The 26184-nt window shown below is 47.0% G+C and overlaps 1 protein-coding gene across 1 annotated transcript in view; it reads left to right on the top strand.

Moving 5' to 3' along the window:
• Positions 1-20650: 20650 nt before the first annotated feature.
• The window catches only part of MARCHF4 (membrane associated ring-CH-type finger 4), a 106053-nt gene continuing 100519 nt past the window's right edge, over positions 20651-26184 (top strand). Inside the window, exon 1 of the mRNA XM_037849803.1 lies at positions 20651-22045. Within this exon, the coding sequence (XP_037705731.1) occupies positions 21401-22045 (645 nt within the window). The 5' untranslated portion in view covers positions 20651-21400. The remainder of the gene's footprint in view (positions 22046-26184) is intronic.

The raw sequence follows: 26184 nt of genomic DNA, 5'->3' as shown, positions 1-26184 counted from the left end.
GGTTCCAGCTCAGCCTGAAGGACCAGCCTCCCCAGACTGGCCATCTGTCCCAGCTGAGGGTAGCTGGCCTGCCCATCCAGGAGCTTCCCAGGGCCACTGGCACAGTTGCTCCAGAAAGGTTTTAAAACGTGTTTTCTCATGGGTTCCTCTGAATGAAGAGATGTGGATGTGAGAATAGTGGCATCTAGTACTTCAGGAAGCCAGGCCAATTCCCCAGTCTCCAAATGGGCCATTCCAGAAAACAGGACCCGGTATCAGGTAGGTGAGGTAGAAGGAGCAGAAGGTGCAATAGTCGGGAGATTGGGCTTCTGGTTCTGGACCTGCCACTCAGTAACTGTGTAACCTTGGTAATCACTCTTTCTCTCTGGACCTCAATTTCCTCCTCTGTAAAGTGAGAAAGTCAGTTAGGATGTATCTAAGTTTCCTCTTAGCAGCCTAATATGATCAAATATCTGTGTGGAACACATTGGCAATATCTTCAATGAGTCAGTGAAGTTTGAAATTGCAACATGCCCATATTTGAGGAAATATTTTATTAATATTTTCAGGAGAAGTATTTTGGTGTATTTGGGAAAGGTGGGGGGAGGGGTTTGGTAGTACTTCACGCAACTTTATTTGCTGGTGTAGACATAGCCAAAAGATTAATTTGGGGGAAATGGCATCCAAAATACTTACATCTCTCATCTGTGCTGAGGTGACTTTCTGATGCTGGTGTCTTTATTCCTATCCCACCTCTTCAATTAGATCACTTTTTGTTGAAAGGGACAGAAAATCCAACTCTAATGGACTAAAATCAAGCAAAGGAAAGATATTGTCTCATATCTGAGCCTGTGTCACTAAGACCCATTTCTTTTCTCCCCCCTCAGCTCTGTGTCCTCAATGTTTTCTCAAGTCATAGATAGGATCTCCCTTTGTGATCACAAGAGAACTTCCAGAAGCTTCCAGGACTATGTGCATCCAGTTGAAGCCTTATGTCAGTTGAGATATTTTGGGTTGCAAACAACGGAATACCTGACTCAAATTAGCTTAAATGATACAGAAATTTTTCACATTATATTATAGGAAATTCAGAGATACAGTGAGACCCAGGATGGTTAATTATGTGCCTCAATAATGTCATCAAGGAGCCAAGATTTCCATCCCTTCATCTTCAGGTGTCAAGTCTTTCTTCAGGAAGGCTCCTCTCAAGGTCACACAATGGGTGTTGAAATTCCAAATGTCACGTCCAGACATTGCAACATGCAGGAAAAGAAGTGGGACTATCTCTTCCTTCAGCTCTTTCTACAGAAAAAGGAAATGTTCCCCAGAAACTCCTAGAAAACTTCTCATGTCTTATTGGACAGAATTGCATCACATGCCCATTCCTCAACAAATCACTGGCAAGTGGGATAAAATTACCGTGGTTAGCTTAGAGCAGCTGCTCATGCAGGGGAGATATTGCTGCACAGGGGCCATTAGGCAATGAGTGGAGGTATTTTGGTTGTCACAACTGTGTGTGTGGGTGGGTGTGGGGGGCTGCTATTTTCATCTAGTAGAGGACAGGGTTTCTGCTAAACAATTGCTAAAGCTCAAGATGGCCCTTCCACATCTAAGAATTATCTGGTCCAAAATATCAATAGTGCTGAAGTTAGAAATCCTGCTTAGACAATCACCTAGGGTAGAATCGCTAATGGAAAGTAGAATGTAATATATTCTACATTGTCCAATCTGGAAAAAACAGTCTTTTTACCAGCATTTCCTAGCAAAATCTCACTACATTTTAGCAGCTCTGACTGCATCACATGAGCCTTTTTTCATGTACAGGAGAATGGCGTACAATGATGGGCTTATGCCTAGGTCACATATTCTGCCTTCGAGCCAGGTCTGAGTCAACTCTACCTGAATCACTTGGGCTATGAGTGGGGAAACAAAGGGCGATACTCCAGAGAGAACTGGGAATGATAATCAAGATGAGGTGAATAGATGCTGGACAGCAAAACAACAGAGGTCTACCACGTCACTCCTCTCACCGAGAGACTAGGAAGGTAAGAATTGTGTTTTCAGTTGGATTCAAAATAGCAGCAGCAGTAGCAGCAGCAAGAAGTCAGTGGGACTGGCTAGGAACATTCTTGACTGGCTCCTGTGAATTGGTCATCCACATGGTAGGTAGAAGTACCAAGGCTTTAATTACCTTCTTCCATCCAACCCTTTTCACTTGAGGAAATGCTCAGTTAACCCGGCAAACTGAAAGCAGAAGGAGCAGAGAAGGGAAGGGAGAAGAGGAGGTGGCAGCTAAGAAGAGTGCAGAGAGACAGAGTGCTTGGGCACAGATGTGCTTTGTCTCTGCCCCCAGATGACTTCTCAACACTGGGGCTGATCTCTACGGATTGCCCCACCCAGACCAACTTGCTCTCTGGCTTCCGGTTGGGTGTGGCCAATGGGTGGCATCAGTGGGGGAGGGAGGAGAGAGAGATTGGGATATTTATTTCTTCTCCTGCCTCCCTGCTTTGTCGTGGTTCATTGGGTGGTTCCTCTTCCATGGTTCCTACTCTCATTTGGGATCCATAGCACCATTCCTCCCTTTTCTCCTTCAGGCTTACAGGTGGTACTAACACCCTGTTGTTGCCTTTTTGGGTGATGCAACACTCCTTATTGGTTCTTTTAGTCCTACCTACATGTCTGCAAGCAGTACCTTCATTAGGAAGTCTGTTCAAGAATCCCAGGTGAATGGGCTGTCTGGTTCCCATGAAGATCCTGAACGACACAGTGGGCAGGTGGCAGTCAGGTGTGCTGAGGAAGGCACAAGAGCCACTCATGCCAGACTGTCATGCCACATAGCGCAGTCTTGATCTGTGTGCCTTGATCACACCTAATGCACATGAGCCTAAAGAATGGCCACTCATGCCGTCTTTAGGACCTGGCCTTCTTGGCAAGCCTAACAATTAAGATGATGAATGTGAAGGCTATTTTTCTTTTTTCTTTCCAATGTCTGCCAAACTCTTTTCCCTATTGCCTATAGCATGTAGGAAGTGTGCTAACCATGGTATAATTGCTAATGATACCTACAATTTCTCGAACACATACAGTGTGTCACACATTGCACCAGCAACCGTAAATGCTTTATCTCTCCTATACGTTAGACACTATTGTAATTCCCATTCTGTAGATGTGGAAACTGTGGTTCAGAGAGTCAAGTAAGTTGCTCAATATCAAACAGCCAGTAAGTGGTTAAGGTAGTTATTACCAGTGGTCACTGATATTTCTGATTCTCTTCCCCTTCCTGGATACATGGAAAACTATAATTCTCATCTCTCTTTGCAGTTGGGTAAGGTCTTTTGACTAGTTTTGCCAGTGGGTTGTGACTTCAAGTAACAAGGTACTTCTGGACTGACACATTGCGGAGCCAGTATGTGATTTTCAATGCTGGATTCCTCTGCCATGGCAGTTGGGGAAGTATGTGCTGAGATGGAGGTGCCATAAGGTAAAAAGTACCTGGATTGCCCAACCACTACATGAAGCCATCTAACCTTCAGAGTCACTTGGACCTGCAGTGACTTTGTATATGGCCAAAATAAACTTTTATTGCATTAAGAAACTGAAAAGTTGTTGCTGTTTGTTTCGGCAGCATAACCTAACCCTTCCTGACTGAGATAATGGAGGATCTGGGACTAACACTAAGACTTTCTGAAACAAAAGCCAGCATCCTTAATCACCAGGAAACACTGCTTCTCCCTGCCTCTTTATCCAAGAAGACTGCTTGGAAGATATGGCATTGGAAGGGTGGAAGAAAGGGGACATATAAAAGGAAAGCAATACTCCTTGGGACTATTAGAGGGAAAAAAGGGTAAGGAAAAGATTACTGGAAAATCACACCTGTCTCTTCTTTGCTCCCCATGTTAATCAAAAATCAAGAAAATAAAAAGGAGGAACCCTTAGAGACTTTTGCTCTCAGCCAGAGAATTGATTGTGGCTGCTCCTCATTGAAAATAATTTTGCAGCCCATCTCCAGGGAAGCATAAATGGGGATGCTGTCTGCTTTGGAGGAGAAGCTCCAAGCTACAGCACTTCTGCCTGCAGGCAGGTCAGAACTTTCATCAAGGGTCATTATCTCCCTGTGTGGCTTATCTCTTTATTAGTTCAATGAAGGCAATTTATTGGTTTAAGACCATTTATTAGCCTTAACCACCTCTCGCTTTCACCCTTCTGTCATCTGCCACTCCCGTATCCTAGGGATTAACAGGCCATGTCCTTATATCTAAGTTTGGAAAGATCCCAGGTAATGAGTCCAGTGTCCACTAATCTAAAGGCACTTTGTTTAATAAAGCTCAGTCTCCCAAGGTTATGAAAAAAACCCTGAGTTTAAAGGGATTGCATTGGAAACCAAGCTGCCAAAATGGCCTCTTTCTCTTGAGTATAGAAGACAATACTTTCTAGTTAAAAAAGAAAAAAAGGTTTGGCAGGAAGTGGCACCTATTGTCCCACATATTCATGTACCTGCAGATGAGAACATAGTGCGCCCAGTCTTACTCATTTCCAAGCATGTATACATGGGTCTCCAAATTGTGAAAGGGTTTGCTAATTAGCATCATGTTTACACATTTATTGTCAACTATAACTAGTTGTTTATTAGAACAGAGGCTTCCCTGTTTATTACAGTCATTATGGTCTGTCAGGAAGAGATAATGTGCTTAAATTTCACAAGTATGTGTAAACGGTACAAATCTTGCCAGCCAGAGCTAGAACCAACTCTCAATGAAAACAGTCAGGGAAGACCATTCTCAAGAAGCCACAGGATTTTATTTTAGCTAACAAGCAGTTTTCCTGCCCACTAGAACTGCAAACATTTTCCTAAGTAAGGAATCTGCAGCAAACTCCTTCCTATTTTGCCCTAACCCAGGCACCGTTCTACGTGCTTACTTGATATGCGTGTTCTCATGCCATTCTTATAACAACACTCTGAGGTAGAGATTGACAGTCTTATTTCCTAGACAAGGAAGTCAAGGCTCTGAGAAGTCAAGTGATTGCACTGAAGGTTATGACTAGACTCCATATCCAGACTTTCTTACTACAAAGTCCGTGCTTTGTTCATTCTACATACACACACCCCATGATCATGTTCACTTGCCCCATATAAGTGGATTGGAAGGGAACGTTGGCTGGACCAGTTTTTCTGGGGTATAACTACAAGAGTGTGTATAGGGGGAAGAGAGGATAGGACTGGGAAGTAGAGTCTCAAGATTAAGGAAGGAGAGCACAGGTATAGCAGCGTGTTCAGATGTGTGGGCTGGTGATGCAAAGAGGTTGTGTCGTTTGCTGAGGAAGTTAGAAAACACCACGCCCAGCTGGGGATTAGTAGACCAAAGTTTGTTCATTTGGCTGTTGTGGTTGTGGTTGGACAACCAGTAGATTAAAAAATCATTAGTCTCTGATTATAATTAATCTTTGTGCTTTTGCAAATGCTCGGGAGTACAGAGATTTTGGTACATAAACTGGGCTTTACATTGAGTGACCGCTGACTGGGTCAGTGTGAGGAGTTGGGTTGGCTGTGATCATAATGGAAATAGCCAGTTGGTACTGAGCATTTACTTTGTGCCAGGCACTGTGCAAAATTAATTAATTTCCTCATTTAATCTTTATACAACTCTATGAGGTTGGTTCTTTTTTTTTTTTTTTTTCCTGAGGATGAGAAAACAGGCACAAAGAGGTTAAGTAAAGTAGCCAAGTAGCCAAGGTCATACAACCGTGGAATATCAGAATCAGGATTCAATGTCGCACCATACCTGGACTAACAGAATTCTCAGTCATACCCCACAGTAAGTGTCCTTTATTGCCCTGGCCCCAGCTTATGAGAAGGCATCCTGGATTGATTTCAAAAGGCAGCTTTGTTTTTCTTACTTTTGTATATTGAGGTATTTACTTATAGATAGTGAGGTGCACAAATCTTAAATGGATGGCTTAATGGAATTTTACATAATTATATACCCATGTAACTGCTCTCTATATGGATAGCTATATCTAATCTGAAATGACAGAAATGATAAATAGGGCAGAGGCACAGTTACAAAGTTCTTTAGTCCTACGTTATACATGTGGATGGCATTGCATATACCTTCTCGTAATTTAGAGAATCCAAGTCTCTCCTATTCTGAATGGTGTGTGGAGTCAGATGCAGAGTGTGTGTGAGATGCATAGCATATCCCGGAACATTGTGAGACTTTGTGTTTCTAGTAATTCTGCTTTACATCTGATGCCCAGAAAAACTTTTGTGCTCTCTACACAGTGGGGCTTGCCATATCCTGTGAATTCCCCAGGAGAAAGAGGGTATATAAATTCAAGGTTTTATTGTTATGTATGTATCCAGAAATCAATATTTCTATCTGTCTGGCTATCGATCTACATGTGCACATCAGGTAGCTTTTTAAAACAGGCTCTTTTAAAGCCACGTTGCATTAAGTGGGCTCTGTGTTAAAAAAGGGTTATGTAGACAGGGCTAAACTTTGCAGGATGTGGGTGTCATTGTACACATATGCACTGGGGGGGTTTGAAGCATAAAGACAGACTAAAATTCTACTTAGGACTATGTGTGTGTGTCCTTGAACATATCAGACACCCATTATTCCATGCATAGGCATATGTCACTTGGGCAAGATGATCTGTCACCAATGATGATTCTGTCTCCCCACAGAGGACAAAAGCCCTCACACTCTGGGACCAGATGTGAAACCTCCCCTCCCCCTGTCCCAGCTTGATTCTGAGCAGGCAACTGCCCTCTCAGCACAATTGAGAGGCAGATCCCGTCCGTCATGTCCACTGCCTCATTACAGGCTTACTGAATATTTAATAATACCATTTGCCTTCCCAGAAAAAGAGCTCGGAGAAGCCTGCACACTCATGAGTATAGGAGGTGGGCTGCCGGGCTGGTGCTGACTGGCCAGGCTTTCCCGTCCAGCAGCGTCCCCAATCTGGAACCCCTGACAGATGGCCCTGGGCTGAGGATGTGGCAGGGAGAGAGGCCACCTGGGTAGTTTCAGGCACCAGTCAGGGGCCTTAGAAAGGAAGAGGGAGTGATGAGCTGGTATCAAATGACCACGACATGCAGTGACAGGGAAACCAGAGACTTATTTTCTGCTTACATGTAAGAGCTCGGCTCAAATTCAGGCTACCACAATGTATTTCATGAAAGGGGAATCTAGAAGCAACCACATTGCTCTTTCAATCCCCAGCCACCATCCTACGGATTGGGAAACTGAGGTCTGAGTTGTAACCAGTCTCTGGAGTCATCCAGCTGATTAGTAGCCAACTGTTTATTTAACCCCAGACTCTGACTCCACTCGTGCCCACCTCCAGATAACTCTCTACTCAGCAACCAGAAACATCTTTTAAAAAATAGAAAACCAATTGGTTTTCTCAGCTCTCTAAGTGGCTTCTCAGCTCACTTAGAATTAAATGTGATCTGTTTCACCATTGTTACAGGGCTCTGGATAATATGATTCTTGTCCTCTCTGATTTCATCTTGCATCACCCTTCCCCTCTTTCCCTAGTCTCCAGCCATACTGGCCTCCTTTCTGTTGCTCTAACATCCTACGTCATGCCCACCTTGGGGCTCTGTGCTTTCTGGCTTCTTTGACTGGAAAGTTCTGCCTCAGCTTTCAGCATTATTAGTTCCTTTTCACCTTTTTGGTCTAAACTCAAGAAAGCCTCCCCTGCCCTCACCATCTATTTCTCTTCTGTCAACACACATGCTAGTAGGTCATTCCCTATTACATTACCCTGTTTATCTTTTTTCTTATGCTTATCACCACATGAAATTAACTTTATCTATCTAGCATCTGTTTTCCACACAAGAATGTGAACTTTGGAAGGGCAAGGATTTCATTTGTCTTGTTTCCTAGCGTAAGGCTATCACTGGGAATGGTGCCGGGTTCCACTGGTTAATAAACAACTCTGTTCCATACTCTCTCCATATTATCATGTTGCATCTTTAGGATATTGACTTGGAAATTACTCTTTACTCACATCTGGAGAAGAATATCAGCCCTTGACAGAGGAGTGACCAGCCCTGCTCATGCGGGGTTGATAACTGGAAGGTGGGGTCTTGACTCTGAATTTTATCTTCTAATCCAGAGCCCCCCAAGTGGAGCTCAAATAACACCTGTTTCGGAATTACCCAAGAAACTTGTCAAAAGGGCATATCCAGCCTCCCCCCTATGTGGGACATGACCCCAGGGATGAGCTTGGCCCTGGCACTGGGATTGAGAAAGACTTCTTGGACCAAAAGGGGAAGAGAAATGAAACAATATAAAGTTTCAGTGGCTCTGAGATTTCAATTAGAGTAGAGAGGTCATTCTGGAGGTTACTCTTATGCATTACATAGATACCCCTTTTTAGCTTTTAGTGTATTAGCATAGCTAGGAGGAAATACCTGAAACAGTTGAACTGTAACCAGTTGCCTTGATTCTTGAAGATGATTATATAACTAGATAGCTTTTATGGTGTGACTGTGTAACTGGAAAACCTTGCAACTGACACTCCCTTTATTCAGTGTATGGACAGATGAGTAAGAAAATACAGACAAAAAATAAATAAATAATAGGTGGAGGTAAGGGGTATGGGATGTGTTGGGTGTTCTTTTTTATTTTTATTTTTATTCTTACTTTTATTTTATTTGGAGTAATGAAAATGTTCAAAAATTGATTGTGGTGATGAATGCACAACTATATGATGATACCATGAACCACTGATTGTACACTTTGGATGATTATCTGGTATGTGAATGTATCTCAATAAAATTGCACTAAAAAAGTACATATCGGAAGTCTCACAATCGACACACTAAGTCAGACTCTCTGGAGGTAAGACCCTACCTAGGAGTTCACACTTTCAACAAGTACCACAGGTGACCCTTAAGAGGAGCTCTCCTAGGTCATGAGTTAAAGCTCACCAATTAAGCATGCCACATACTTTCTTTTTCTGATAGGCTTTCTTCACAAGCCATCACATTCACACTCGCATTGTCTTATGAATGAGCAAACTCTGTCTGAGGTCAGAATTTATGTGGGACACAGAAAGCTTGGGTATAGTGATTGATGTTTGGAATGTTCTTATATATTATCAATTATAATATTATCAATTGCTATGTAAAAAATTATCCCCAAGCTCACATTTGGGGATACTTTTCTCTTCAGTCACAACTCCTTAAGAAGGAGGGGGCAGTGTGACATGAGACAAGGCAGAAACTAAAGTCCATTTCAAAAGCCCTCTTGTCAGTGGCTCAGTGAAAGTCTTGGATAGGGAAGAGGCTGGAGATATTGGTTAAAAAGAGGCTGTAATATTGGTCTGGATTCTTGTGATCCAAAATTGAAAGAGGACTATAGCTGGGGTCAATGATAATGTGGTGATGGTGGCCATACTCCATTCAGCAAATATGTGTGGGTGTCTTCTATATATGCCAACGTGACCCAGGCTTTGGGGATCAAAATGAACCACACACACACACACACACACACACACACACACACACACACACACACACAAATCCTTGGCCTGTGGTGCTTAAGTTCTAGAAGAGCAAATGGAAAGAAGTGGTGCTAGCATTTCCTACCTTTGTTTAAAGCATTTCCTTCTCATGAGGCCTTCGTCAGGAAAGGATTAGCCTCCAGCAAGGTCCCAGTGTGGAAGTCCCTACACCTCAACTCTTCCAAGGCTTACAGACTGGTGTCTGCTCCAAATGTTTATATGAGCAGGGAAGTGGACTCTGGTTGAGAGGAAGGAGTCTCCGTGTTCTCTGTTGAGGCTGGGGGTTGTGATGGGATACAGAGGCTTAAAACAACTACTTTTATTATCTCACAGTTTCTGTGGGTCAGGAATTCATGCTCAACTTAGCTGGGTCCTGTGGCTCAGATTCTCTCACAATGTGCTGTCAAGATGTCGGCCAAGGCTGTAAGCACGTCAAGGCTCAACCGGTCAAGGCTCTGCTTCCAAGTTCACTCTGTGGTTGTTGGCAAGATGTGGGCCTCTCCCAGGACAGCTCAAAACATGGCAGCTGGTTTCCATCAGAAGAGAAGAGCCAGAGAAAGACGTGAGCAAGATGGAAGTCACAGTCTTTTGCAACCTGTTCTCTGAAGAATACTTCTTCCACATTCCATTTATTAGAAACAAGTCACTAGGTCTAGTCCACAGCCTAGGGAAGGGAATCACACAAGGGCGTGAATTCCAGGAGGCAGAGATCATTGGGAGTCTCCTGGAAACTGCCTACCACACCTCAGCCTGAATTTTGAACTAAAATTTTGAACTGAATTTGACACAGGGCACAGTATGGCACATAGATAACAACTGTGTGGAGATTCCATGTGGCCCCTGGAAATTTAATCATTTGAATGTTGTGTTGCATAGTAAGAAAAGGAGAGAACTGTTAGAATCCCAGCTTTGGTGCTCACCAACTGCATTACCTGAGACTTAATTTCTCCAAGCCTAAGTTTTCTCATCTGAAAAATGTGGCAAACAATACCTACCACTTGGAGGTGGAGGACACTTGATAAAATTCAAGTTCCTAGGTCACTCCCTGAGAAATTCTTTTCAGTAGACTTGAGGGAGCATCTAGGAATTTCTATTTTTCACAAGTTTTCAGGTGTTTCCAAGTATATGCGGAAAGATGTGGCCCGGTAAATGTTGGCTGTTAATTTATTTGTTAACAGTAATTCTGCAATTATTCTTGAGGAACTACATGCTTGAAGAGAGTCAAGTATGGTATAATGGAAAGAAAACTGTATTACTATTAGAAGATATGTGGGTTCTAAGCCTCTTGGGACTCTTAATTTGCTGTGGGATCTTGGGCATAGACATGCTCAAACTCTCTCTCTCTCTCTCTGTACAATTCCTTCTGGCTTTGATATTCTGTGTCTATATAAAGAAGAAGTAAGAGCAGCTACTATAAGATCCTTTTAAGGCCCCCCTGGATGGAGAAATGCGGGTGACTGAGCTTGTACCTCGACTTACCAGGCCTGGGCCAGGGGACCTGATATCACCCCCTGGGGAGGGTAGTAGGTACGGGCGTGAGTGCCCTCTGCAGCCCCCCCGAGCCTGGGGAGCGGGGTCAAGGCAGCTCCCTTTTCCTCACCCAAAATGCCACTGGCAGGGGAGGCTTGCCGGAGGAAACCGCCTTTCTCCCAACTGCCCTTTCCCCACTTCCTTATCTTACCCACTCACTCCCTGGTGCCAAGGCCACTCCTGCCACCGCCAGCGCGCATGCCCGTGGCCAGAACTACCCCCGCCCCGCTGCAACGGTTCCGGCGTTCTCTCAGAACCAATCCTAGCCCCTATCCCTTCAATATTGCCATTTAAGGCTGCTTCACCTCCTTTCCAGCCCTGCCCTTCTTACCAGCCTATATAACCTGTAATCACCCCTGAATAAATCTCTTTGGCGCTTACTCCTACTGGATGAAGAGTGTCTTGTCCCTATCGCCGCCCTCCTTGCACGCCTCTCGCCGAGGACCCTGGCCACGTCCTCCGCCTCGCCCTCGCCTCCGGGAAAGAGCCCCCGCCGCCGGTACCCCTTGAGCAGCCCCGAGAGCTGAGGGCTCGGCTACCGGCCGCCTCTCCCCCTAGAAGTAGTAACCGCGACCGCAACTGGTGCCCCGTGTGAGGAATGTCTCCACACAACAGTTCAGCAGGTCGATCGCTCGCCCGGACGCCTCTCCAGCTTCCCGTTTCCTCGCCTGCAAGGTAGGGCCGCCTCTCCTTCGCCGCTTCTGGAGCCGTGGGAGGTTCCCTGCTCCGAAGCCGCTCCTCCCTTCCCCCACGCTCTCTTCATCCAGTAGGAGTATGCCCCCACGCTCTCTTCGTCCTCTTGTATGCGCACTTCTATGACCCCCGTTCCTCCTAACACTCTCCCTCTTCCCCTCCATTACTTTGCTGTAGTTCTTTGTATTTTTATTTCCTCATTTGGTGCCGTGTGCCTCTTTGCAACCGCCCCCCCCCTGACTGCTCTCGTTGCCAAAGGACGCTGCTTTCTGCTCTCGCCGTCTCCTTCGGCCTTGCGGCCACAGCTTATCTCATTCTCTCTGCTCGGTAAACAACTCCTCCTCCTCCTCCCTGCCAGCCGGCCGGCCCGGCTCGGGAGCAACCCCCCCTCCTCCCCCCTCAGCTATGGGCAATCGTATATCTACATGTCAGGCACCTCAAGTTCGTGCTCTGGCGGGTCTCCTAGATACGCATCGCTGTAAAGTGTCTGTCCGGCAGCTGCAGGTGTACTGGGACCTCCTGCTGCCTTTTAACCCATGGCTCACCACTTGCCATCTTTGGGACCCTGTTACTTATGATCGTCTTATTGATCGAGTCACTAATGCCATGGAACATGAGAGCAAGCGCTTCCCTCCCGGCTTGCTCCCCACCTTAATAACCATCCGCTCCTGCCTTCAAGGCTCCCTCCCCCCTGATCCAGGCCCCGTTAAATCCAAGCGATGACATCAGCCCTAAGCTGGGCCGGAAACCACATACGCTTTACCCAGCCCTTTCACAGGGCGGAGCTAGTCCACCATCTTATGCCTTGGGCCCCACCCTTTCACAGGGCGGGGCTGATCCACCATCTTGTGTCTTAGCCACGCCCACCGCGCCGCCATCTTGCGACGCTTGGGGCCTCCCACTCCCACCTCCCCCTCCGTCGAGCACCCCCTCGGAGCCGCTACCGGCAGCTGCTGCCGCTCCTCCCACCCTGCCGACTAACAACCCCTGGCTGCCTTCTACACCTCAAGGCAACCCTTGGGGCAACGCTCCCCCTACCCCCACTCCCGCGCCAAGCCCTCTGCAGGCGCGCCCTCCTTTCTCTCGTGCTTTTCGCTGCTTTCCTCTTAACCTTGCCCCCACCCCACAGAAACCGTATGACTGGTATCCCATTGACTCAGATACTATCAAGCAGCTTCGCAGGGCCGTCAAGGAGGACGGGTTAGGTAGCCCATATGCTTCCCAAATACTGCAGGATCTCGGCATGGACTATTGCATCCCCCAAGACTGGGCCTCGCTTGCCCGTTCCATTCTTAATCCCGGTCAGTTTGTTGACTGGCGTGCTCACTTCCAGGCAGAAGCTGCTCAGCAAAGTGAGCAAGACGCAGCCCTTGGAGTCTATCATCCCCCTGAAGCCTATTTGGGCACTGGAGCATTTCTAAATGTGTCTGCTTATATTAATGCACCTGCCACCTTGTGGCCTATCCTTTGGGGAATCGCCTTACGAGCATTTGCCAATTGCTCTGCCTGTCGGCCTAACAAATTTACCAAGCTCTTCCAGGAGCCGAGTAAACCTTTCGCCACCTTTGTCTCCAGGGTCGAAGAGACCTGCGCTCAGAAGGTAAGTAATCCCCAGGCCCAATATTACATGTGCCCATCCTCAAATCCTGGAAAATCGTACTGTAATTCCCCCAACGAGTACTACTGTGCATACTGGGGGTGTGAAACATTAGCCACTAATAGGAAGCCTCCTGTTCCTGATCATTACCTTACCCTAAAGTGGGCCCCTACAGGGTGCAAACTCCCTACAGTTAACTGGCTTGGCCAAGAAAGTAAGGGATCCTGCACACATCTTAATCTTACAGTGCAGCTCCCCACTAATCCCTCCTGGTTACTCGGTCAAACTTGAGGCTTCAGAATCTATGAGAAAGGAGCCAACCAAGGATTACTTATTCTTATAAAAAAGGAGGCTGTAAACCAACCAGGCCAAAATACTGCATTAAGAACACCCTCTGGCATAGGTCCCAACAAGGTCATTAACCCTCTTTTTCCACAGCCCTCCAGCCGCACCTTAGCTCCGGCTAAACGCACTTCAACTACATCTCAAACACCACCACCCCAGCTTCCTCTGCCCCCTTCTCGTTATTCCTCTCCCCTCCTCAGCCTCATCCAAGCCGCCTTTGCCTCAGTAAACTCCTCCAACCCCAATTTTACCTCCTCCTGCTGGCTCTGCCTCTCCACCTCTTCCTCTCTATACGAGCCCGTTGCCTCCAACCTCTCCTTTTCAGAAAGCACAGAAAACAGCCCCTTGGAATGCAATTGGAATACCTCTGCCGTCCCCCTGACCTTTCATTCAGTCTCCTATACGGGAAAGTGCGTCCGCCCTCGCTCCAGTAACTCTCCCGACCTCACTGCCTGTGCCAGCTACTCATTTCCCAGCAGCTCGGCAAAATTTCTCATTCCTCATAACTCCTCCCAATGGCTCTGCTCCTCTACAAGACTTACCCCCTGTCTCAGCACGAATGTCATCAATGAATATAAAGAAACTTGCCTCCTAATTGTCCTTATCCCTAGGGTCTTATACCACAGCGAAGAAGACTTCTTCCTCCGTCTGGAAAAAACTGCGGCTCCTGCCCCACTGCAAAAGCGAGAGCCCATCACCGTCCTTACAATTGCCTCCCTCCTAGGTCTTGCCGGCGCTGGCACCGGAATCGCTGCACTAGCCAGTCAAGGCTCCGCCCTATCTCACCTCAGGGCGGCTGTTGACGAAGACATTCATCACCTACAAAACGCTATTCACCATCTAAAAAATTCTGTCAATTCCCTCTCTGAAGTAGTGCTCCAAAACCGCCGAGGTCTTGACCTTCTCCTCCTCAAAGAAGGAGGCCTCTGCGCCGCCCTAGGAGAAGAGTGCTGTGTTTATGCCAATTCCACAGGTCTCGTCGAGGATAGCCTGAAAAGAGTCCGAGAGGGACTAGAAAAGCGTAAAAGAGATCGTGAAGCCACCAGTTATTGGTCCAGTTTTTTCACTCCCATTCTCCCATACATCCTTCCTTTTCTTGGCCCCCTATTAATAATTATTCTAGCTCTCATCTTAGGACCCTGCCTCATTCGCAAAATTGTCCAGCTTGTAAGAAAACAAACGGATGCCATTTTTTCCTCGTTCGTGCAAATCTAGTATCAGCGACTCGCCACCTCTGACGCCCCCCACTCTAAGATGACAGCCAACCCTCCGCGACCTCAACGCCACCGGTCAACTCGCCAACCGCGAGGCCCTTCTCAATCACCTGAACATCGTTCTCACCTCGAGTTCCAGCTTCTCTGAACCCCTGAACTTTAAACCCCTCACCTTCGCCCAGCCCGCTGCAGCGAAGCCATTGTCAAGCGCCCGGGCACCACACCAACACTGAGCTCCAGCCTCGCTAAGCCACCGTCAACCCCTTTTTCCCTTCCCTAACCTCCCCCTTCCCTCACCCTTAGCGGGCCTCTCCGGTAAAGCCTCTTCCTCTAATTAGAAAAGAAAGGGGAATTGCGGGTGACTGAGCTTGTACCTCGACTTACCAGGCCTGGGCCAGGGGACCTGATATCACCCCCTGGGGAGGGTAGTAGGTACGGGCGTGAGTGCCCTCTGCAGCCCCCCCGAGCCTGGGGAGCGGGGTCAAGGCAGCTCCCTTTTCCTCACCCAAAATGCCACTGGCAGGGGAGGCTTGCCGGAGGAAACCGCCTTTCTCCCAACTGCCCTTTCCCCACTTCCTTATCTTACCCACTCACTCCCTGGTGCCAAGGCCACTCCTGCCACCGCCAGCGCGCATGCCCGTGGCCAGAACTACCCCCGCCCCGCTGCAACGGTTCCGGCGTTCTCTCAGAACCAATCCTAGCCCCTATCCCTTCAATATTGCCATTTAAGGCTGCTTCACCTCCTTTCCAGCCCTGCCCTTCTTACCAGCCTATATAACCTGTAATCACCCCTGAATAAATCTCTTTGGCGCTTACTCCTACTGGATGAAGAGTGTCTTGTCCCTATCGCCGCCCTCCTTGCACGCCTCTCGCCGAGGACCCTGGCCACGTCCTCCGCCTCGCCCTCGCCTCCGGGAAAGAGCCCCCGCCGCCGGTACCCCTTGAGCAGCCCCGAGAGCTGAGGGCTCGGCTACCGGCCGCCTCTCCCCCTAGAAGTAGTAACCGCGACCGCAGAGAAACAAGTGAAATGGCCTCCATAATGAGTCTTTTCTGAATCTCTGGGTCAGCTCTATTCTCACAATATTTCTTCTTGAAGACTATTCCTGGGAACCTTCCATTCTTCTACTCTTTCCCTAAATCAAATGATCCCAGCATCTTTGGCTGTAATGAAATATATCTGAAAACAACCTTGTTTAAAAGAATAAATCTGTTAAGGAGCTGAGAACTTTCTAGCATGAAATGAAAAATATTGATTGCCACCCACCTGTTAGCAATGAAATCCCATTCAGTTAATTAACCTGTTCAGAGATAAAGTTTATTTCTGCCCTTCACCTTCAGTTCCAAATCTTTAAAACCATTAAAACAAATACCTGGTCAATGAATAAATCTCCCAGGGTCCGTTTTCAGGGCCTTCTGTGATCTGGCTCTAGCCTACCTTTCTAGCTTCCAGCTACTTTGCCTTCAAGCACACTCTACCCCAGTCAAACAGAAGAACTGAAGTATTTGGTGTTCCCACTGCCAGAAATGTGCTTCCCTCTTTCTCTGAATTCTACATATCCTAACTCAGTTCAAATGCCACCTCTTGGAAAAGACTTTGTCTGAGCTCTGGCCTCTCCACCTCCCTCCCTTTCTTCCCACCTTTCCTAATTGCTGCCAAGCTTTAAGCAAGGCTCAAATTACATTCTCTGTAATAATTATCTCATCACACTTTATAGTCTTAACCCTCCCCAAACCTTTTCTACCTCTGTAGCATTTATTTCACACCTTGCGTATTGATCATGTACATATTTATAGTACTAGACCCTTAAGGATGCAATTCTTCAATTCAATTAGATTCATTTTTGTGTTCCTCACATATTCGAAACCAATGCTTTGCCCATAATTGGTGTTCAATAAATACTCACTGATTTAACATTTCCTTTATAGTGATTTTTACTCTTGGGGCACACAACCAGCATTAGGAGAATCAAACCTAGAAAGGTGTTTTTCACAATTTACGTTGTGTACAAAACTGGACTCCCAAGACTTTTAGGTTCTCTTGAGAAAACACTGTTGTTGTTTTACATACTTAGCAACTTTGTATTTCTAGCAATCTTCTTGCTTTTAGTGGAAGGGTGAGGAAAGGCAATCTTCTTAAGGACATATCATCCTTTCCATGACCCTGAATGCAGGCTTAGTATGGTTTTCCATCTTCTGCCCCAATTTACTTGAATGACACACTTGGAACTAGCATTTTATGAGCACAAAACTCAATTTGAGGTAAAGCATATATGTATCATGTATGAGAGCACTCACATTGTGTAGGTTGAAGGAGAGAAATCTGGTAGCCTCACTGAAACAAAAAAAGGCCATTCATTTATTCAGTATTTACTTTCTTGATCACCGACTAGACTTCAAGCTCTGTGTTATGTGCTGATTATAGAAATATAAATACAATTCCATGGTCCCTGGCTTCAAAGAACTCTGAATCTTGTGAGGGGAGAATGTGTGATGAGATAATTATTACAGAGAGTATAATTTGAGCCTTGCCAGAGGCAGGAACAGGGTAATGAAGAAGACAGAGGAGTTTCTTTGAGAGAAGATGGAATTTTTTTAAAATTTAATAAACAGTTTTTTTTAATTTGCAAAAGATGCATAATTTTTCACATAAAGGGCTTTTTTTTTACTTTTTTAATGCAATTTTATTGAAATATATCCACATACCATACAATCATCTGAAGTGTACAACAGTTGTTCACAGTAACATCATATAGTTTTGCATTCATCACCACAATCAATTTTCGAATATTTTCAGTACTCCAAAAAATAAAAGTAAAAAAAGAATAAAAATAAAAGCAAAAAAGAACACCCAAAACATCCCATACCCCCCTCCTCCACCATTATTCATTTACTCCCCCTTCCCCATTTTTCTACTCATCTGTCCATACACTGGATAAATGGAGTGTGAGTCATAAGGTTTTCACAATCACACAGTCACACCATACAAGGAATTTTTTAAATAAAGGAGTTATCTCTCATATCACAGTCTTCATTATGATATTAATAATATGTGTTATTGAGTAGTTATTAAAAGCATCCTTAAACAATTCACCCGGAGCCAGGTCCCAGCATCCACAGTGGATGCTGGGGCTTGATTTAGACAAACAACCATGAGGCATTAACCAAGACCCAGATATCACTGAGGTCCTTGTTCCTTAGAGCTTATAGGAATAAATTATCAATAGAGATGGCAACCTCATGTGATTCATTGGACTGAACTTCATGCCAATGATATTTTGGTGCAGAGATTTTGCATGCTACCTTCTCTATGGCTCTAAGACTTCTAAAGACATTACTCTTAGCTGTGTAGATAATTCACTGGGATGTCTTGTCTCAGTGTGTATGTGTATATGCGCATGTGTATTTGTGTGAAGGGAGTGGAGATGGAGGAGGGGAGAGGGGTTAAGAGAGAGAGGTTTATGAGGAAAAGCAAGAATGTAATGCCAACTTTTAAATAGCCAAAGTTTATATTTGTAAATATTGATGATTTGTACAGACCATTTTAAAATTTTCCTTCTTTTTCTTTCTCCTCACATTTGGGGGCTCTTTTCTGCTCTCCAGAACTTCCGTGAGAAGGATGAGGTAAGGTGAAATGAGTCAGGAGAAGAAATGGGAGAGGAAATTAAAATCCATTTCAAAGTACCCCTCGTCAGTGGCTCAGTGAAAGGTTTGGATGGGGAAGAGGCTAGAGATGATGGTTAAGAAGAGGTGGCAATATTGTTCTGTGTTCTTTGGCTCAATAATTGCGAGAGGGCAATGGCGCGGGGTAATGATGACTGTGGTGATGGTGGTCACGATCTATTCGACAAATATATGTGAGCATCTACTCCACGCCATCACTGACCTAGGCATTTTGGATAAAATTGGGCCAAAACAAAAATCCCTGTCTCATAAAGCTTAAGTTCTAGAAAAACATCCATCCCACCCCACTCCCCCAACCCCCCGTTTGAAGTGTTTCCTTCTGAGGTCTTAGTCATGAGGGAGTGAGTTTCCACCAAGTCCCTAGGTTTAATGTAGAATCCCCAAACTTTATCTCTTCCAAGGCTTGCAGATCGCATTTGCTCAAAATACTAATACGAGCAGGGAAAGGGACTCTGGGAGGGAGATAGAAGTCCCTGTGCATGTGTGTTGGGGATGGGCGGTGGCAGTGTACAGAGGGCAGAAATTCTACAACCGTGCCATCCACACCGATATTTTCCAGTTGGGGCAAAATGCACGGGTTAGCACCCAAATCGCTCCTCTCCATCCCACTTGCCTTCCTCTCTCTGAATTTTACTCTCCACTTTTTCTCTCTTCCCTTTCACCCTAAATCCCTCCCTCTCCTCCTTCCCTCCCTTTCCCCTGGTCCCTCCCCATCTCTTTCCCTAGCACAGTTCTCTCTTCCTCTCTCTCCCTCTCGCTCTTCTGCCTTGTCCTCTTTCCCTCCTCCACCCCTCCGCGGCGTCTACGTCAGACCCCCAGAAGCGTGACGCGCGGGGGTCTGGGTGGTAGCTGTCCACTAGCCCCGGGTGCTGAATGCAGCAGCGGCGGCCGCCGCGGCGCCGGAGATTCCTGGGAGTCCTCCCGCTCCAAGAACCTTGCTTTCCAGTCCTCGGACAGTCAGCTCACCGCCCCGACACCTCCCTTCCAGCACCACCCCTTTGGGAACTGAGCCAGGGGGGCAGTAGCCGCGGCGGCGGGTGCTGAGCAACGGTGGAAGACAACACCTGGCAGCAGCCTGGAATCTGATTTGCTTCCTTTCGCCTTTTATTAGGAGCTATATTTATATACGGTTTGGGGGAGTCGCGAGGTCCAAGCCGGAGCCAAGTCCCATCTGCCGTCCATCTCGACCACATCGCTTTGCTTCCCCTTCCCCACATTTCAGCTTGCACTGCAAACAAGCCTTACCTCGTTGCACCGGGGAGGAGAGAGGTAGCAACAGCGAGTCCAGCCAGCCAGAAGCAGCAGAGAGGAGGGAGGGGAGGGGTGGGGTGGGGCAGGGAGTGGGTCGAGGCTGCCCTTGGTGGGGGTAACGGGGGCAGAACTGCGGAAAAGACCCGGCAGCCGCCCTCCTCTGCCTCCACCTCCGCCCCTGCAGGAACACTCTTTTCGGATTGAGAACCGAATTGTTCTACTAGTATTATTTCATTTTTTAAATTACCCCCCCCCCCTCCTCACTCCCCAGCCGCCCCCACCCCCACGCCTGCCTCGCCTCTGGTTGCATGGCAGCGTTGCCCGGGCGCGGGGGCTCAGGGCCGGCCCCCCGGGAAGGAGGAGGGGGAGGTGGATCATGAAGCCGGGAGTAGCAACCGCGCCGGACGGCGGGCAGCAGCCAGAGAACCAGCCCGAGCAGCCCCCGCCCGGGAGACAGCCGGAAACCGACGAGCAGTCGCCGCCGCCGCCGCCGCCGCAACAGCAGCTTCGGCGGCCTCCGGCAGACCCGAAGGAGGAAGAGGGCCACCACGACCCAGAGGAGGAGAAGAGGAGACCACTCGCTCTCTCGGACCTGCCCTTCTCCCTGCCCTTGCCTCTCGCCCGAAGGGACCTTTGATGGAGCCAAGGGGAGGGGGCAGCGGATTTTCAGGCTGCAGCATGGGTGGGCTGGGGGCTATCATGTAACTACTCCTTCCTCCTGCCCCCTCCCATACGCCCCTCTTCTCTATCCCCTTTCTCTTCTGCACACTCCCTCCCCCCACCCTCTCACACACACGCCCTTCCTCTAGCCCATATCTTAATACTCAGGAAGGAGGAGGCTCTGTAAGGGTTAGACGATCTTTTCTTTCTTTCTTTCTTTCTTTCTTTCTTTCTTTCTTTCTTTCTTTTCTTTCTTTTCTTTCTTTTCTCCCTTTCCAATCCCCTATTTTTTCACCTCTAGTCTCCTAATTGGCCTTCCCCACTTTTCTGTGCAGCCCTTCAGCTGCAAAGGCAAAGCACAAGTCCCTTGTCCAATTTCACTTGCAAACCCCACCCATCCAACTGCTCTCTTATAAGCAACTCTGGTGCTTCTGGGGGTTAATTGCCCTGGTTTTCTGTCCAGGAGAATTCAAACTTCTCCCAAACTCCCTTTCCCACACCCCACAACCAATCTCCTACTACTGGAGGAAACAATCTTTTCTTGCTCACACATGCAGCCCTCAATTCTTCATTGAGTTAGTTTGCCCTCAGCACAGCTCAATCCATTCTAAGTTTGATTTCAAATCTTCCCCACCCTCATCCTTTTATAGAAAAGTGATTTCCCACTGCCTAGGAATTTGAGAAGAACCTTCAACCTCTCCTGGGGAACTTTCTTAGAATCAGACCTAACGACTAATCCTGGACACTTCCTCTATCCCCCTGCCCCTACCTGTGCCCCCAGGTCAAAGGCAGAAAGGAGACACACAGCAGAGTCTGAGTTGGGGTGGGGGGAGGTAGGCAAGAGAAACGTTGCTGTGGTTGTTGGGCTTTCCAGGTAGAGCTCTGAATCAATGACTCAAGTTCTCAGTCCTGGGGCAATTTGTTTGCTACTTGGATGTGGTGTAAGAGGATCCAGAATCTGTGTAGCACAGACACACTGTGGAGTCCCCCCAAACCTATCCTACGCCCTTCTGCAAAGACTTCAGCTGCCCCTCCCGGGCTCTCTGCCTTCACTGGGCACATGCTGATGCCCTTGAGTGGGCTGATCTGGTGGTGCTGCTTCTCTCACTGTGGCTGGTCCTGCTGTGGATTGTGCACCCCGGCTCCCCAGATGTTGCGTCACCAGGGTCTCCTCAAGTGCCGCTGCCGCATGCTTTTCAATGACCTGAAGGTTTTCCTACTGCGGCGCCCCCCTCCAGGCCCCCTGCCCATGCACGGCAACCCCCAGCCTCCCGGCTTGGCGGCCAACAACAACACGCTTCCGGCTCTGGGTACCGGAGGGTGGGCAGGCTGGAGGGGCCCCCGAGAGGGGGTTGGCAGGGAGACCCCTCCTCTGCCACCTCCACCACCTTTGCCACCTTCTTCTGTGGAAGATGACTGGGGTGGCCCAGCCACAGAGCCACCTGCTTCCCTGCTCAGCAGTGCCTCCTCAGATGACTTCTGTAAAGGGAAGGCAGAGGATTGCTACTCGTTGGGCAGCAGCCTGGACAGTGGCATGAGGACCCCACTGTGCCGCATTTGCTTCCAGGGGCCTGAACAGGTGAGTGAGTCCCTTTTTCATTTCTGCTTCCTTGTGGTATCTTCATGTCTTGCAGATTGCCACTTGCCTGCTTGCCCTTGGGAACCGTTATGCTCTCTTTAGTGTGAGGACTGTATGATGTAGGGGCTCCTTAGTGGTGTTTCTTGTGGTTAAGTTTGCCCAAGTGGTGCCTAGTTCCTGGAGAAGTTTCTTTGGTGGCTCAGTTGTACTCAAGTTTTCCTTCCAATGCTAGTGTTTTCTGTTCCTTCTATAATTTCCATAAGCATCTTCAGAAGAGAAAATCCCTAAGTCAGAAGCCATGAAATAAAGGCATTTGGTGGTTTGTTCATGCCTATGGCCAAGGTACCCTTTTATCTAATTTGTTGGGAGTGACATTCTTCCCAGCCCATCTTCTGCCAACTCAAACTTCTTCCCTTTCTGAAAGTGTGCTGAGATCTTGTTCTCTTTCTCCACCTCCATAGACGGAAACCCAATGAACCTATTCTTTCACTTTGGCACTACCCTCTCCCATATCACATTGACATCCTCAGCAGTATGTTCTGGTCACTGAGGAGAAAATAAAGAGAAATTCTAGGACCCAGAGAACTACGTGGCTTGTTAAGACACTTCTCGGCAGACTGTGGTTTTTCTAGGTTGAGAGCAGATAGGAAGTATGGGTAAGAGTGAGTCTAAGGGCATGGAGAAAGAAGTAGGAAGGCTTTTCATATTGATGCTCCTTCTCAGACCCGAGCTACATCAACTTAGAGTGTCCCTTAAGCCCTCTCCACACATTATAGAAGGTCCAAGGAACTTAAGGACTAGCGCTTTTCCAAGTTTGGAGGTTTCTTTCTACCCCATCCATTCAGATTTTCACAGGCATGCGCTCTCTACCCCTCCCAACTCCACTAGTGTCTGAAACTCTGGATAGCATGTGTACATTCATCTAGATTCACGAATTGTTGCAAAATTTCCCAAAGAATTCCAGATAGAAAAGGCTTACCTGAAAATCTAATCTGGTGAGTGAGGCTAGAGAAGGAACATTCAATTGCAACCTGGGCAAAGTTATGTGGTCACATCAGGCATATCTTCAGTAGTTTCCCTGAAGTGAAGGGAAGACTTCTGGGGTGCTCCTTGAACAAGTGGCAGCACAGTAGGAGACCATGCTGGTGCTCCTTGGTGACTGCTTCTTGCTGAGTGCTAGATCTGTGAGTTGCAGGTTTAGCTGATACTTTCATTCACTGTCTTTGCTCTGATGAACAAAGCATGTCAGGGAACCATGATGACTGGAGTCACAGTCTGGGTATTATGAGGGGAGGTGATATAAATGTGTGTGAACAAGTATCTCTGACAGGTTGAGGGCCCTTCCTGTGACCAGGATTGGCTGAAATCCCAAATAAAGCGCAGCTGAGAGTCGAGGACTCCTGTTAGGTGAGAAGGGCCACAGGGCTGCCCAGTTTCCTGCCCTCAGTCCTTCTCTCTGCTTCTAGTCCTGGGTCTCCAGCAGAGCCACAGGGCAGCATGAGTTTGAGGAGAGCAATAGTAAGCCTTTGGGTGCTTAATTTTGGGGTGTTCTGGGTCAGAAGCTTGCTCCAATCAGGAGCTTCATCATTTCCAAAAGAAAGAACTATTTAGTCTTGCTAACTTCATAAGCTATTTATTTCTTCTCCCATATGGGCTGGCTCAGGTCTGCATGTCACAGGGGCTGCTGGGAGTGTGGCTTCTGGCAATAGCATCGTTGTCTCTGGAAAACGGCAGGACTTGGAGCCTATCCTGGAATGATATTTCATCTGCTGTGTGAACTTCTTTAAACTGCTTTATACCTCTGGACTCCTTTTCCAACATTTCTGATTTAGAGACATCTTTTCCTGTCACCCTCCCTTCCCCACTGGTGCATTGAGAGGATCTAAGAAATAATGAGTATAAAAATTCCTTAAAAGAGATTAATACATAATGAGCATATATTTTGATAATGAAAAACTTGTATTTTTATAAAAAAGAAAAAGAAAAAGAAAAAGAAAAGAATGATTAGCAATATTGTGAAATGCCCTCATGTGATAACAGGGTCTGTCTGGAGGCTAGGGGCTTTCCTCTCTTCTTCCCTATTTTAAGATATGTCATAAATAAAGCATTGGACAAAAAAAGCTAACTCCCATAAAGGAATGGATTCTATTATTATGTGGAAGGACTAGGGGGTCATACCTGCATTAAGACTGCATCAAATCAAGCACTTCCTGCATATGATTATTATGCTTTAGGGGTTTGCTTTATCTGTGCAGGAGCCAGGAGGTTTTAATGAGACTCTCCTATAGTGGTAATGTACATAGTAGGTTAGATGTGGAGAACACATTTCCTTGTTTTCCTCTTGTTTTTATCTGCAGCATTTCAATAAGGGAGAGGGGAGGCAAAGTGGAGATGGGAAAGAGGGAGAAGGGAGTGAGAAAGCAAAAAGCTGAGATTTAAGTATTTTAGTTTCTGTTCAGGGAGAGAGCTGTCCAGCAATTGTCCACATGTGGCCCTGGAGTGAATGCAGACAGTTCGCAATCTTAGTAGCTGAATGACTTGGTCTTTCCCCCTGCCCAAACAAAGGAACTTGACAGCTTCACCCCCCACCCAAGTCATCTGCCACTGTTCCAGGGGAGAAAGTGCTATCAAAAGTGAAGGTTGGGTCTCTGTTTGCCAAGGGCTTATAAAGTATGCAATGAGGGGCAACTGGAGGATCCAGCTAGTCCCACCTTTGCAAATATCTACAAGGGACTCTGCATCCATTCATTCAGGCATGCATTTATTTAACAAATGTTTTTTGGGCACCTACAGTGTGCCAGATGCTGTTTCAGGCACTGAGGATTCAGGAGCGAACAAAACAGATGAGATTTCTACTCTCCTGAAGCTGATAGTCTAGTGGCCATACAGAAATAGACAAGTAAACTGGTAGATAAGTAAGATGATCTGTGATGGCACTGAGTGCTGTGATGAAACTGAAACAGAAATATGAGTTAGAGAAGAATGAAAGGGAGGGGGTGGGAAAGGTACGGCCGCATTAGATAAGGTATCAGGAACAGCCTTCTGAAGATCTTGCCATTTGAGCTGACACCTAAATGATGAGAAAGACTCAGCTATGCATGGGTCTATGGGAAGATCAACCCAGGGGGCGAAACAGGAAGTTCAAAGGCCTGAGAAGGAACAAGCTGGCATTTTTGAGAGAGAAAAAGAAGGGAGAATGAGTGAGTGGGAGCAAATGCTTTGAGAACTGACTTGGCTCCATGCTGGGAAGCTGACTGAGTAGCCACTCTCCTCACAGTCATTCATTCAGGTTGGGTAGAAGTCAAGGCCCAGTAAGCAACCCCTGACTCTCCATTCTTGGTTTAAGCAGCACTAGGTCACTTCTGGGGACACAGTACCATGGTGGGTGAGCAAAGGTCTCTGAGGCCAGATTGCCCCAGTTTGAGGTCTGAGCAAGTGACACAGAGTTTCTGGGCCTCAAATTCCTCATTGGTGAAACTGGGCTAACAATGATAGTCCTCACTTCATAAGGTTTTTCTGAGCATCAAATCAATCAATACTTTAGAGCAGTGCTGGTATGTGTGTTTTGTTGCTGTGGTGGTGCCATCATCATCATGATCATCTTAATGATCATCACCATCATCATCCACCATCATCACTATTATCTCAGAAGCAAGCATCTCTCCGCCTGGTTTAAAAGGAAAATTCAGTCCCAGCTCTCAGGCTGGCAGGAGGACTGCTGTGGTTGTGGCCTGGCTGTGATAGTGGATTGCTTCTTGGGAACTCACAATGCTCAAGGCACAGAGTACTGGTTCTCTGTTTCCGCCATCAAAAATCTTTATTAAGTGCCTATGTATGCCTGCTGTTCTGCTGAGCAGGGTCTGGAGATACACAGTAGATGTGGCCCTGCCCTCTGGGGGTTTCACAATCTAACCCAGACATCACAGTGGCTGATAGAGAGCAAGAATACACAGCGAGCCTGATGTGAATTACAGTCATAGTGGGTACAAGAGATGTATATTTAAAAGCAGCCAGTGTGTGGGGTGCCTATTCAGAGAGACAAGTACAGAAAATTTGCTCTCTTTTTTTTCCAATTAGTCAGGGAAGGCACCTCTGTGGCTGTCTAAGGCCAAGCAAAAAGAAATATACGTAGCCTGCAA

The sequence above is a fragment of the Choloepus didactylus genome, chromosome 9, assembly GCF_015220235.1.
Source record: "Choloepus didactylus isolate mChoDid1 chromosome 9, mChoDid1.pri, whole genome shotgun sequence".
Lineage (NCBI taxonomy): Eukaryota > Metazoa > Chordata > Mammalia > Pilosa > Megalonychidae > Choloepus > Choloepus didactylus.
This window is presented reverse-complemented; position numbering and strand designations above follow the sequence as displayed.